A 13,399-nucleotide genomic window follows, 5' to 3' on the forward strand; every position below is an offset into this window, starting at 1 on the left:
AGATAAGCTGTTTCCAATAGCCTCCTACCAAATGTGTTATCAGGAGTTGTGTGCTAGTTAATCTTGCAGAAATAAAACATTAGGAATACAACCACTAGCAGCTGTGCATATATCCAGAGGCACATTTCCCCCAGCCTTTTTAGCCCAGGAGGTTGATCTAACAGAGCTAAAAAGCTCCCAAACTGTGGCCTGTAAATTGTTGTTTCTCCTTGGGGAGCTGGCTGATCACATGGTGATGCTTCTCCAGCTGATTTCCAATTGCTTAATAATATTAAGAGATAGCAAAATACACATTAAGTTCCTAATAAAACGCAAACAAATGCAGGGGTTGTCACAGGGATTTTGTGCAATTATCACTCCCTCACAAGTAGCAGTATCATTGCAAAATATCTATGTATATAAAACCCATGTATTTCATTGTATCCCCTTCCCTACCATTTGTAGAACACTTGTCTTCATAGACTGTAAGCTTTTCAAACCAGAGAGTGTGTCTATCTATCTGTATTTGCACAACACCTAGAGCAAAAAGTTCCCCATTGTGAACCAGGAACTCTTTGGATGTTACTGTAATACAAATATTGAAGTTTAAAAAAAAAGTGAGGCCCTTGCCTTCAACCTCCAAGTGAGTCAGTCTACTTACACTGAAAGCTTACCTCTGACCACATCAAATGGTTTATAACTTTTGGGCCAAATCCGTTTTAAAGACTGCTAAATGCTTTTTACAACTCTTTGAAGATACTTCTTCCCCCCTCTTGCACACTCTTCAGCTTTCTTATTTGGGACCTTAGGATCCAAAGGTCCACAGTGGTTTTGATCCTATAACCAAAATGGCCAGGACTGACAAAGACCTCACTGATTAACCTCCCGATTATGTCATTTTTTTAAATTGGCTGCTTCAATGATTTACATCCATTCTACCCAGCTGCACGCAAACAATACAGCCATTTTTTTGAATTGGAAGGAACAAGAAACTATTCTGGAAACACTCCACCACCTATCATAAGGTTTCTGAGTCACAAAAAACAGACTTAGCAACATTTTGGCTAGCAACTCTTCCCTTTCACAGGCATCTCTCCAAAGGAGCCTATAGCAGACAACCAGACCAAAAATATACTTATAATAGGACAACACAGACTAACTCTTACATGTGGTGCCTAGATACCGTGGTGACTGCTACATTAGGAATATCTACACAGTCTCGGCAGGACAAAATTGAGAGGTAACTCAATCTAACTGGTCATGGAATGACATATGCCTTTTAAATTGCTATGCTTATAGATGTTGTCTTGCTACAATAATCAGAGCCATCAACCTGGTTAACTGTGTTTTTAGTTAACTTCCGAATTGTTGTAAAAAGCTTGCAGAGAAATCATGGTATCACATGCTCCTTGAGACATTTTAGTAAGTAGTTAGCTATACATTCTAGGCTGGATATCAGACATCCAGGCCAAGAAAATTATGCAGAAGTGAATAAATAGAGCCATGTCTATCTTCCTACCTGCAGGAAAGAAAAACTAAGCAATCTGAAAGGCAGCAAACTGATAAAAGAAAAACTTGAAAATACACACAAAATTTGAAGGTAGAACAGCAAGGAATCTTTGTGGCCAAGAGCTTAGTAGGATTAGAAAAAGGACAGCTATTTATATAGATAAGAACATTGAGAGTTACATTAGAAAAGGTTAAAAAACAAGAATTTGGAAGGAATACAAACCTTCAAGCTTCGAGGCATAAATCAGCCTCTAAGAGGCAGAGGCTACACAGAACTTCCTCTGTAGACACGTTACTCCATAACTGTACACCTCAGAGTTTCTTGCACTGTCCTTCAAAATATCTGCTACTGACCACAGTTGGGACACAGGATACTGAACTAGACTGACCACTGATTTGATATAGATTCTCTATTCCTGTGTTTCTAAGCAGGCCAGAGAATTTAGGAGATGATGTAGAGGGATTTCTTTAACATAACAGAGCAATATAAGCATATGGAGGGAGGGGAGGAACCATGAGCATGCAGTTCAGTCTTATGCTTACAGAAGCAATCTCTGTGCTGCACCATTCCACTGAATTTGCAACAAGAAGTCTCAACTCAGCAGCCCTGAGACTTACCAAATACAGACACAATTTCTATACATAAACTACAAGAAAAGATGAGAGACTATGGACATGTAGGGACCCCAGCAGCTCATGATCACTGGATATACCAGTCCCTTAATGAAAAATCAATAGTAAGGAAGCTCTCATGAACTTAAGCTCTATTTGCAGGAATTCATTCTGCCCCAGTTGTTCAGGTCCTGGGAAATCAGAACACAGAGGAGGCCACCCAACAGCACACAATCCCCCTTAGGATATCCTGAAGACATTCCTGAACACAAAAATAACCTGAAAGCAGAGCATTTAACCAAAATCTATCTCCTGTAAAGTGAAAATATTAACTTGGGCTTGAGTTTATTTTATGGCAATACAAGGTCCTCCAAGCACATTTTTATTAAGAATTAGTCTGCCTCCAGAGAACAGGTCCATCCTCACTACCTAAGAGGAAGCACTAAGGAAAAAGAATACAAAAATAACTTTCACTTTATCCTCAGCCACTTCTATCAGGTTACTTGAACTCCTAATGCTAAAAAAAAGAAAGCTAGGAAAATATTACTTTAAAAGGGACACAATTTCAAAAGCTGAAAACATACTTACTTTGTAAATAGTGCAAAACCATCAACACAAGACTATAGCTGCTTAAAGTACCACGACTGGCATCATTTATGTCATGAAAACTCGCCCACTTCTTAACCACCAGTACTAATGGACGAACTCGATTCTCAACTGTAAGTAAAATAAATACTCATCAAAATAAGCAATTAAGTACATTTTTAACTAATTGTCAATGTTACAGTTTTTATATTCCCTCCAGGTTAACATGACACCACCTTCTATATGATGCCCTCCCTTTTCCTGCCTATTACAGAATTTCATTAGTTAACCCAGTGCTACTGTCATGTTACCAGAACAGGAAATTGTATTCATGCTTACTTGAAAATTTCCTTTCTTTGCGTAATAAGGCTCGCAGATCCATTACAATGGATACTTCAGCCTGGCTGCAGCTTGGGAACTGAACTGGACCCACCAGTCACTGGTAGCAGGGGAATGCCCCGCCTCCTGAAGTTGAGATAACTTCCACAGCTAGGATAATTCAAGCCTGCCTTCCTAAATTACAGATGATGTTAAAATACTTTGAAGAAAACAATTTCTCTTATTGCAGAGCATGGTAAATACCACATAACAAACAAACCCAAATTCTTGGATGTCAGTCTCTAACCTAGATAATCCATTATCCCCTACATAGGTCTTATAATTTGAAGAAAGGAAACTTTCAGGTAAACATGCATAAATTTTCCTATTCTTCTTTGTGCTAAGGTCTACAGATCCATTACAATGGGATTTTCATAGCAATGTGCCTACGGGGTGGAAAGCAGGATCATCTTTTAAATATGGACATCTAGAAATAAGTAAATGATGTATCTCTCTTCCCCTGGGCATTAAGGTGTGGAAAAGATTTCTGCCAAAAGAAAGGAAATGGCATCAGGTAAGATTGGATAACCAATATGCAGAATTTGGTTAACTAATGGCCATCTAGCAGATCTCAATACAGAAGACATTTTTTTGAAGACACTACTCTGCCCTAAGATTGTCAGCATGCCTAAGGACTGTACTTTGTTGCTTAGCCAAAGGAGAAATATTTTGAATTTACTTAAGGAATTAATGCAATGAGCCTTATGAGGGCTATTTTTCCGAATTAAAAGTACAATACTGAGTCTGTAAGGAGCACAATGAGGTTCCTGGGTCACACATTATAACCTTGTGGGGTTGGAGTAAAGTTGATGCCTTAACAAAATATTTAATATTGGATTTGTATAAATAAGTCTTTTCTTAAACATGCTGAGAACACATTTCAGAGACTGGGGTTTATTGATCTTATGGAGCCCAAAAAAGTCAAACAGAACTTTTTCTGGTACAAAGCCCTTAGTTTAATTACCATGTTAAACCAGTGAAACATAGCTTTGATTTCCCCCAGAAGGGCTTTATTTTAGGTATATAAGAGTGCCCAAGCAAAACATGCTTCATCCAAGTATTCATTTTAAACCCTGTATGGTCCTTGATGAAGGACTGGTCTTGTACTAACAGACCTCCTGTGTGAGACAGACACACCCAAAGATCCAATGCTAGGTTAATCAAGCCTGAGGGCCAGAAAGTCATAAACAGTAAAACTGCCACTGTCTTGTTCCTTTTGTATTGTCTTGGGGAGCAGTGGAAAGGTGGAAAGATATATAGCAGGGACTTTACCCAGCTTTATGAGATGTCATTCAGTACTTCACATCCTGGATCCTCTTGCACAGCAAGGTTATAAGGTTTCTAGATGCACAGAGGTCGATGATCAGAGGCACTTAGGGTGTCATATTTACTAGTTTATTTTTGTTTGCCTGATGCCATCTAAGAGTTTCCATGCCCAAAGGAGGGAGCTGAGATGATACTTATCAAAGGCCTGTATAGTGAAGTGGTCACTCAGGTAAAAATCTCCACCAGTTAGAAACATAGAATCCCTGGCCACCAAAGAGCCACATTTATCTTGGGTAGTGAAAGCAGATTAAATTTTGTCTGGGGCACACCGAGGAGGCCTTCTACCCTTATAAAATTGAGTCAAGGGTAGAAAAAAGTAAGTGGTGAACCAAGAGACCCCTCACTGCCTGACTGTTCTTCCATATATGGGCTGCTGTCCTGCCATTAGTCCACAGCTACCTGCCAGGGGAAAGTAAGAGGCAGTGGTGAGGCATGGCAACCTGCAACAGAAGCGAGGAACAATAATCTGAACATTAGGGCACGGTGACCCACAGCACCAGCTGGAGACAACAGCATGATACTTTTCCAAACTTTTTGGTGTGACAGATAAGCCCTAGCCTTCTATTATATCTTCCCAAAGAGCATCAAGATGGATATACAGCTTCAAGACAGCTGCAGACCAAGAGGGATAGCTTCAAAATACCCAGTACTCTCATCGACAAAAGTCTATCCTCTTTTTGTTTGGTGGGATTTTTTTTTTTGGGGCTGTGGGGAGGGAAATGTTAATATATTTTACTCTTTGTGTGTCTAACTCTGATTTGAACTGCTGGTCTGAAATTGGGGTGAAAGCATCCCTAGAGGAATCAGCATGTCTGTGGGCCAGCCATTCTGCTTATCTGCTCTGTGATGGTGAGCAGAATATCTTGGTACTGAGGATTAGCTGATAGGCTTCATGCCGTGAAGGTGAGCAGGGGAAGCAAGCACTAATTTTATTATTCATTTATTTCTCCTTTGGGAGTTTGTCCCCATAATCCTGCTTCAGACGGGGGGAGTGAAATTGGGTTCAGATTGCACTGGGAACATTTCAAGGGGCTAGCAATTTCTATGACCTCAGAGATGCTGAGGTTATTTGTCTCTCCTCCCTAACACAGCCCTCTCTGGGTCTCTCAAGGAAGGCATGAGCCTTGGACCGTGCAGCTCTATCCCTCTCTTTTGCATGGGATCAACATGGGCCAGATAAGTCTGTTTTCCCCTGGGGTGAGGGGGGAGTCTCATCCTGGGACGTCAGCAGGGATCTATTCAGGTTGGGGGCTGTTATAGAGGTGGCAGAGGGGGAGGGAGCTGGGCCCAAAGGCTCCTCACTGCATCCTCTGGCACTGGTAGTGACTGTGCTGTATTTGGTGCCCCCCAACATCTGTGACATACAGGGAAGCAGAGACAGCTGTGCTCTGCAGTCAGAGGTATGGCTGCTAGTGTGGGCTGAAGGGATGCTGGCATGGTCTTCCATCTGGCATACTGCTCTTCTGGCTTCAGTCTCCTCATGAAGATGGAGAAGACTGCTTCCCCCAGAGCCAGTTCTTTACCAATCCTGCCTGTCCCATTTTCCTACTTGGGCTGCATCTTGCCCAGCACAGCCAGCCTCTCCAATCCTGCCTGGCTCCTCTCCTGTCCAGGGGAGAGGGGCTAAGGTGACCCACCCTGACTGGATTGTGAGGGAAATTGCACCCTGTCTGCAGAGCTGGTCACACTCCCCAACAAAACACAGACCCTTCCATTTACCTCTGGCTTTTCTCAGGCTAGCTCTCTCTGCAAGGGTGCCAGCTGCTCCAAACACCTCAGAAGGGGAAGCAGAACTGAGAGGACAATCTCCCTCAAAATCAAAGGCAGGCCTGGGACTCTGCTAGGAATTAGCCAGACTAATTATTCAATGGAATTTTCAGTCTAAATCTGAAACACTGTTTGGAATTCCACCCAAAGAAGCTCTGCAGTAGGAAGGCAGAAAAAACTGGGGGACCTTCAAGGAGCAGGGCATTCCGCTGCTCCCAGTGACTGGTGAGGCAGGTTCTGCCACCAAGCTACAGGCAGGCTGACACACCCACTGTAATAGATCTGTGGACCTTAGCATGAAAAATATACATTTTAACTTTTGAAAGTTAAAAAGATTTACTAGTCATATTAAACTACACCACTTTTCTCCATATAACTGATCTTTTAAGAATTGTGGGTAACAAGAATTACTGTACCTATTTTAGTTACTTAATAATAGATAACATCCCAATATGATTAGATGCTAGTGCATTTGTAATAAAAGTTCCTATCTAGAGGGTTTAACTGAAGTGCTAGTTTAAAGTAGGAGAAAGTTCTCTGGGAATAAGAAAATATAAAAAGACAACTTACTGTATGCATAGGTTCTGAGAAGGAATGTATTTCTTATTCCTACAACATTGTTTACATTCAAGTCAAACTCCACACAGCTATGTGGTGGGGGGGGAAAAGAAGTCAAATTGTATCACACACATTTTTCAAAATAAGACATAACTACACTATATTTATTACTATACTGTCATTGACTGAATTAACAACTATGAGTTTCCAGTAAACAAACTTGAGTTTAAGAAAAGCCTCTAGACTTCTGCTTTTTGGGTCAATAAAAGCTGTGAGGATGTGCTATTTGCTTCATTGTTGCTCATGCCTCAGTTATGGACTTGAATTTGGTTGTGTCTGATACAACTAAATAATACTGAAATTGGATAGTATAGGATATGCAAGAAGAATACAGTCCAAACCAGTAGGATGGCTTAAAATCCTACATGTTTTAGTATTAGCCTACACATTTACACTGACAATATTTAATATATATTCCTTTGCTAAACAAACACTTGGGTCTGATGAAGCATCTTTTGAAATCATTTTGGATTCTGTGATGTTTTAGTTTGGAATAAGTCCCTGAGAAAGGGAGAAGGAAAATACAGGTAGAAGGTTTAGAAACACAAGGATCCTTCCTATACAATTCAGATTTAATTGATCCTACTCTGGGGACACACCAATGTGGCTACACACACTTCAGTGTCCTTGCTGTTTCTTAACTCTGCAGTGGCGTTTGGATATCAAAGCAACAAGCACTTTACAATGAGACATTGTTTTGTATAAAATATGCAAGACTTGCTATTAACTCAGTTTCTCCATTGTTAATCTGACTTCAGAGTTTGCGATTTTTATAAACTGCACATTATTAGCAGCAAAACAAGCGCAGCAAGAAAAGCATAATATGCCTATTCCCAAATCAAAAATTTTAATTGTAGTGCCTGTATGAGATTAGAAAACTCTAGATTAGTGACAGCATCTGAATTTACAGTCAATGAAGAACAGCAATGTTTCAATCTATTCCAGAAAGGACACACTGCAGATAGACCGGAAGGGAACTCAAATCAGTGATACATTAGAGATTCAGGACTGATTCAGTCAAATTTTCTCAAAGGGTCAAACACTCCTTATTTTGCTTTGATTTTAACATCTCTCTCTTTTTTAATTTTTTTTTTAAATCTATTTATGAAGCTTTAACAGGTTTACAAATCATTGCCATATAGATATCAAAAACAAAACAACCATTACAGCAGTGAGCTTTTGTTTAGAGAAACATTACACAGTAATATAATCATGAGATTGCTATTTAATAATCTCTGTTTGGGAGAAAATCCCTTTGGCATGTTACTTACACTTCCTTTATAATAAATAATCCTATAAACTGTTATATTGGTGGAAACAAAAGTATGCCAATTAAGATATCAGTTCTGAATATCTGCAGAACACACTACACTGATAAAGGAATTTTTATTTTGTTAATTGCTTTAAAACAGCCCATTGTACCAGACATATTATTTGAAAACCTATATCAGAGTTAAATCTTACTCTTTCAGAAGTCAGAAAACGATAAAGCCCCTCAAAGTAAACAGAAAATCAGCAGAGTAGGAAGTTTACAAGTTTGAGTTAGTATTTGGTAGATATTGTAAATAAATGTGAAAACACTGCTGGGAATATTAGTGGTCACAGAACTGCACTGAACTAAATATGCTTCCTGGGAGCAGCTGGGAAAGAAAGAAGGTGCCAGGACAGAGAATCCCCCTAAATTTAGTTTGGTTTATACAGGGTTAGTCCTCTAGGTAATCACTGCCTGGTTCATTTTTTTGATTTCTGTGTGCGTAAGTGCATGGGTACATGCATGTGTGAGTTAATGAAGAGTGTGGGAGAGAAAGAGGTTGATGGGATAAGTTGGAAAAGTAATGCGTCACTTGGAGATTTTAGGAGAGGAGGGATACAGTAACATACACAATTAGGGAAATAATTAGGTGAAGAAAAGGAGGGAAAAGAGGAAAAAAAGACACTGAAGACTATGCAGGAAAGATGTATCACTTTTGGGGAAATTTTCTGATGAAACTTAGTTTTGTCAAAAAAGGCCTATTCAGTAGAACAAAATCTTTTGTCAAATCTGTACTAGAACTGGAAAAATTTTCATGGAAACACAGCAGAGCACACGACACTCTACCTCCTCTACCTCCCATCTAGCTCAGGAGAATAAGCAGTACCACTGTGGGTCCCAGAGCTGGGGGGTTAGCAGGGAGGCATAGCGGCTCCGCTCTCTGCCTTTCTGGCAGCTACCCTCAAGGAAGGCTCCTGCCAATTTCAGAAGAGAAATTGACAAGAGCCTTCCTTCAAGGGGGCCAGGAAGCAGGAAAAAAATAGTTTTCATTCTTCTGAAACAGGATTTCTCTCAGAATCCCTTCCTGCGAAAGTTATTTTCCGTATAAATAGATGAAATCTAAAAAAAAAGAAAGCAGTCTAACAAAAGCAATAAAACATAGCAAGTATTGTTGATGATGTTGCAACTAAAAATACACAAATAGTACAACAGGTGTTTAACTCCCATAAGCTACAAGTGTTGGCAGTACAGTCTTCTTGGGTGATAAGTCTGCCCTGGGGGCTAATAGATGACAAGTAAGTTTTTCAATCTCGGATTGTAAAGAGTCTCCACTTTGTGCGTTGGCATTAAGATTATGGCCATGTATTAGGTGAAACTTTACATAGTAGTATTACTGGCAAGTGAATGTATGAACTGTAAACTTATCAGAATATTTATGAAAACTACCCAATACAATCATTTTAATACTTATTCTTAGGGGGTTTTTTGGTTTTTTTTTAAACTTGCTGTTACACAAAGATAAGTGATTAGACGTAGTTAAGTTTCTCACCTGTGAGTTACTACTAAATGCACACAGGAGACCACTGTGGTATCTGGGCAAACTTTACATGATCCTTGCTTTTACTTCACTATTTGGATGATTTATCCACTGTTTACCTATGATTTAAAATAGTTGAATAAAATGATCAAAGTAATATTTTGCATACTTTGATCTTGTATCCCACAGTCCTATGCCCTATCCAACAGACCATCTTTTCTCCTATTATGAACCTCATTGTAAATGGAAAAAGTATGTAATGAAATTCTAATTAGCATTTTATAATCCGGAATGCAAGTATAGCAAAATCGGAAGGTGGTTACTAATAAAAACTGATGAAATACTAGATTTTGTAGTACCAAAGGGGATATAGGAGGGTTTTTTTGATCTGATCACAGTGAATCTCTCCAAGGAAGGTCTCAATAAGTTTTGGGTTCCCCGCCCCCAAGACAGGATGGGGGGGGGGCGGGAGCAGGAAGAAAGGGGGCAGTGAGCAGAAAATAGCTGAATATTAGAAAGCTGCTCAGGGAACTCTACTAGGAATGATTAGAGTATAGTCATCATATGAAGAGGATGTACAAATTGTCTTCCTATCCTAACATGCAGGCCCATACATTTAGAAAGACTTGGGCACCATTCCTATACTTTGTCACTAATTTAATGCTTTTACATGTAATCTTTTTTTCCAAGTAAGCACTCAGATGTTGAAAACTTAGCTAGGGTAACAGGATATAAATAACTATGCTGTACAGCATCCTAGTGCATCCCTCTTATTAGACTAATGTTCTTTTCATATTCATTCATAAATTTCACAAGAACTTTTTTGCATCCATTATGCTTTCATTAAGGTGTCTGTTTTTCCTCAAGTGTTTAAAAAAATAAAAAATTAAATACTAAACCAAGTACTTAATGCATATGCATAATCCTTGTACTATACGGTTAGCATGGAAGTCCATATTTTTTGCTACAAATTCAACACCTCTCTCCACAAAGTATTTAGAATGTTAATTTTGATTGAAACCAGGCTCTATAGTTTGTGCATAATGATTAAAAAACAATATGTCCTTACAAAAAATGATGTTCAATTGATGTTAAGATGGTTTTACCACAAAGTACAAACATCAGTTACTTACCCTACAGTAAATATGGTTCTTCGAGATGTTGTTACTGTGGATCCCACCATAGGTGTGCATGTGGATCACACACTGTGACACTAAGCACCCCTGTATTCACACCCTACACACTACTGTAATAATCTTTGTAAAAAATATGCCTTGTGAGGCATTTGAAAATTTAAAGACTCACTGATCATTAATATTCTTGTGTGAGGTATATATGCAGTGTGTATTAAGAGTTATGGATGTATGCTGGAATGATTAATAAAATGTGTTTAAACCAGGCATGCCAGGGGAAGTTGGTAACCAGGTCTGCCCTGGACAAAGGAATGTGTATTTGCTTCTCTGACCAGCCTGGTGATCAGGCAGAGACAAAGAAGACCCATTTTTACATATCAGGCGAACACAGCTATAAAGCTAACAAGTGGGGGAGGAGACAGCATGGCATCTATGCCCCAGCAGGAGAGAGAAGCTTGGTCTGGGTTTTACTTTTCAAACAATACATTGCAGAAGTTTACTGGTCTATAAAGATAGTGGTGGGGTGGATGGGCTCAAGTGATAAGTAATTGAATCAACTGATTGTATATAGTGTTACTGTATTATCCAAGTTTACAGGGAGAAGTCTTTTCTGAAAGTTAACGATACACTGGTGATTATTATGAAATGTATGTATGTATTAACATTACGTGAGGAAATATGAATACTTAATGATATTGTGCTTTAAAGTCTGTGCCTAAACAGAAACAGGTTCCCTCTCAGCCAGGAGGGAAGGCAGCTATCTACTGGTCTCCAATGAAATTAAGCAAGGTATGACCAAAAAACTATAGAAGTCCTATTTACATAAGCAGGGGGATGGGAAGTTTATAGGAAGGGAAGAATAGCATGAGGTCATCCTGCCTCTTGAAACAAAGTCACTGAAATTTGGAAGATATAAGCAAGGACAGAAGCCACCTTTGACATCCATCACTTGACAGACAAGGGAACAGAATTCTTGCAAGCGGAGAAAGATGGATCTTTCAATCAAGGTGGTATTGAAGTCTCTGGAAACTTCAAATAAAGTGAGAAATCTGCTTAGGCCAAGATCTTTCACTCACAAAGACAAGCGAAGCCAGCACCTTGTGCTTCTGTGGAAGGTCCTGACTGAGAGAAAGTCAGCCATGACTGGGAAGAAGGAAGATTGGTGTGAGAAACCATCTTGAACAAAGCCTGTACCTTCCTAGTTTCTCTTTTAGATGCCCGTTTTCCCTTTTGATTTGCTTGTAACCCTTTCTAACTTTATTTCTTTTACTTGGCATCACTTAACCTATGCCCTATTGTTAATACATTTTTTTTTTTCCTATAAACCAATTCTGTGCTGGGTTTGCAAGAGGATACATTTATTCCAATTAAATTAATAAACTGTGATGTGCTTTTGTTCCTTTAAACAGACACACAGACCTTATTATTTCTCTGAACTGTCCAGGCGAGGGCTGGACATAGAGAACAAGGTTTGGGGAAAATTTGGGACTGGGCATATGTTGGGGTCACCTTACTGGTTGTAACCAAAGCTGGTAGAAGCCAGAGTGGGTCTGTAGACAGGCTGCTCAGGTCAGAATTGCTGAACCAGAGCTGGCTGCATAGCACACAGACACTCGGGGTATGACCTGCATGCTTATTGCTGATTCAATGTCCCAGGTAGTGAGTTACAGTGGCAAAGTACTGAGAGGCACTAAGTGTCACAGGGTAAGAAGTGACAACCCTTCCCTGGTCTGAATTGCACATGCACAAACTTAAAACTTTTCAACAGCCACATCCAGCAGGGCGGCACATGTGCCTGTGCAACGGCCATGTCCCTTGCACTCCCTCAGTTCCCTCGTAATTCAAAGCCCTTGACTGCTGAGAACTCCAAAAGCAGGGATGGAGAATGGGTCATGGGACCCACACTTACCACAACATCTCAAAGAACCACTGCTACTATAGAAAGGCAAGGGATGGTGGCATAAGGAGCGTCAGCTGCATCAGTTGAACAGAAATTGAAGTACAGCTTTCCCAAACTTGGCATCAGATCGAGCTAAATCCAGTGCATAACGCTTGACATATATGAGTGGGTTGTTCTATCTTGCAGATTTCAGATACCAGTACATTTCAGAAGTAGGCTACAGATGCCATCTAGACTAAGCTGGAGTGAGCCTTAATAATCATCATTAGGATAGACAACAGCCAGCTGGTAACACAATTAGATACAAAGGCTACTTAAACGGATAATGGAGTGCATGAAGTAGCCTGTCCCTATAGCCACAAATAGAAAAGGAGACATTCTGAAAGATTTGGGCCTGTCAGTGTAATATAGAAGAGCTCTGAATATGTCCAGAGTATGTAGCTTTTTCTCCCCTGGTGTGGAGTTTCAGGAAAAACAGAGGTAAGTTAACGGATTGGCTTAAATGGACTTCAGAAACCACTTTGAGAATGGATTTTGCATGATGTATCAATATCACCATGCCCATACAGAATGAGGTATACAGGTGTTCTGACATGAGTGCCTGATGCTCACTCACTGTTCTGGCCAAATTGATGACCACCCAAAGGACTGTTTTGAGTGTAAGACTGTAGATGGAGCTCTCTGAGAGGGGTTTGAAGGGAGGCTCCATAAGCTTTGAAAGGACAACATGGAGGTTCCATACGGAAGGAGGTTCTCTAACCTGTAGATAAGTAACCATTAGTCTCACGAAAATTGGATACCAT

The 13,399-nt window shown here is 39.9% G+C and overlaps 1 protein-coding gene across 4 annotated transcripts in view; it reads right to left on the bottom strand.

Annotated features, from left to right (window-relative positions):
* TENT2 (terminal nucleotidyltransferase 2) overlaps positions 1-13,399 on the bottom strand; it is a 75,683-nt gene that overhangs the window by 41,398 nt on the left and 20,886 nt on the right. For all 4 annotated transcript variants that reach the window (XM_007066697.4, XM_043546894.1, XM_037902952.2 and 1 more), the window contains exons 9-10: positions 6,727-6,803; positions 2,689-2,817 (exon numbers count right to left, since the gene is read on the bottom strand). In XM_007066697.4, the coding sequence (XP_007066759.1) occupies positions 2,689-2,817; positions 6,727-6,803 (206 nt within the window). The remainder of the gene's footprint in view (positions 1-2,688; positions 2,818-6,726; positions 6,804-13,399) is intronic.

This window comes from Chelonia mydas, chromosome 5, assembly GCF_015237465.2.
Source record: "Chelonia mydas isolate rCheMyd1 chromosome 5, rCheMyd1.pri.v2, whole genome shotgun sequence".
In the NCBI taxonomy this organism is placed as follows: Eukaryota; Metazoa; Chordata; order Testudines; family Cheloniidae; genus Chelonia; species Chelonia mydas.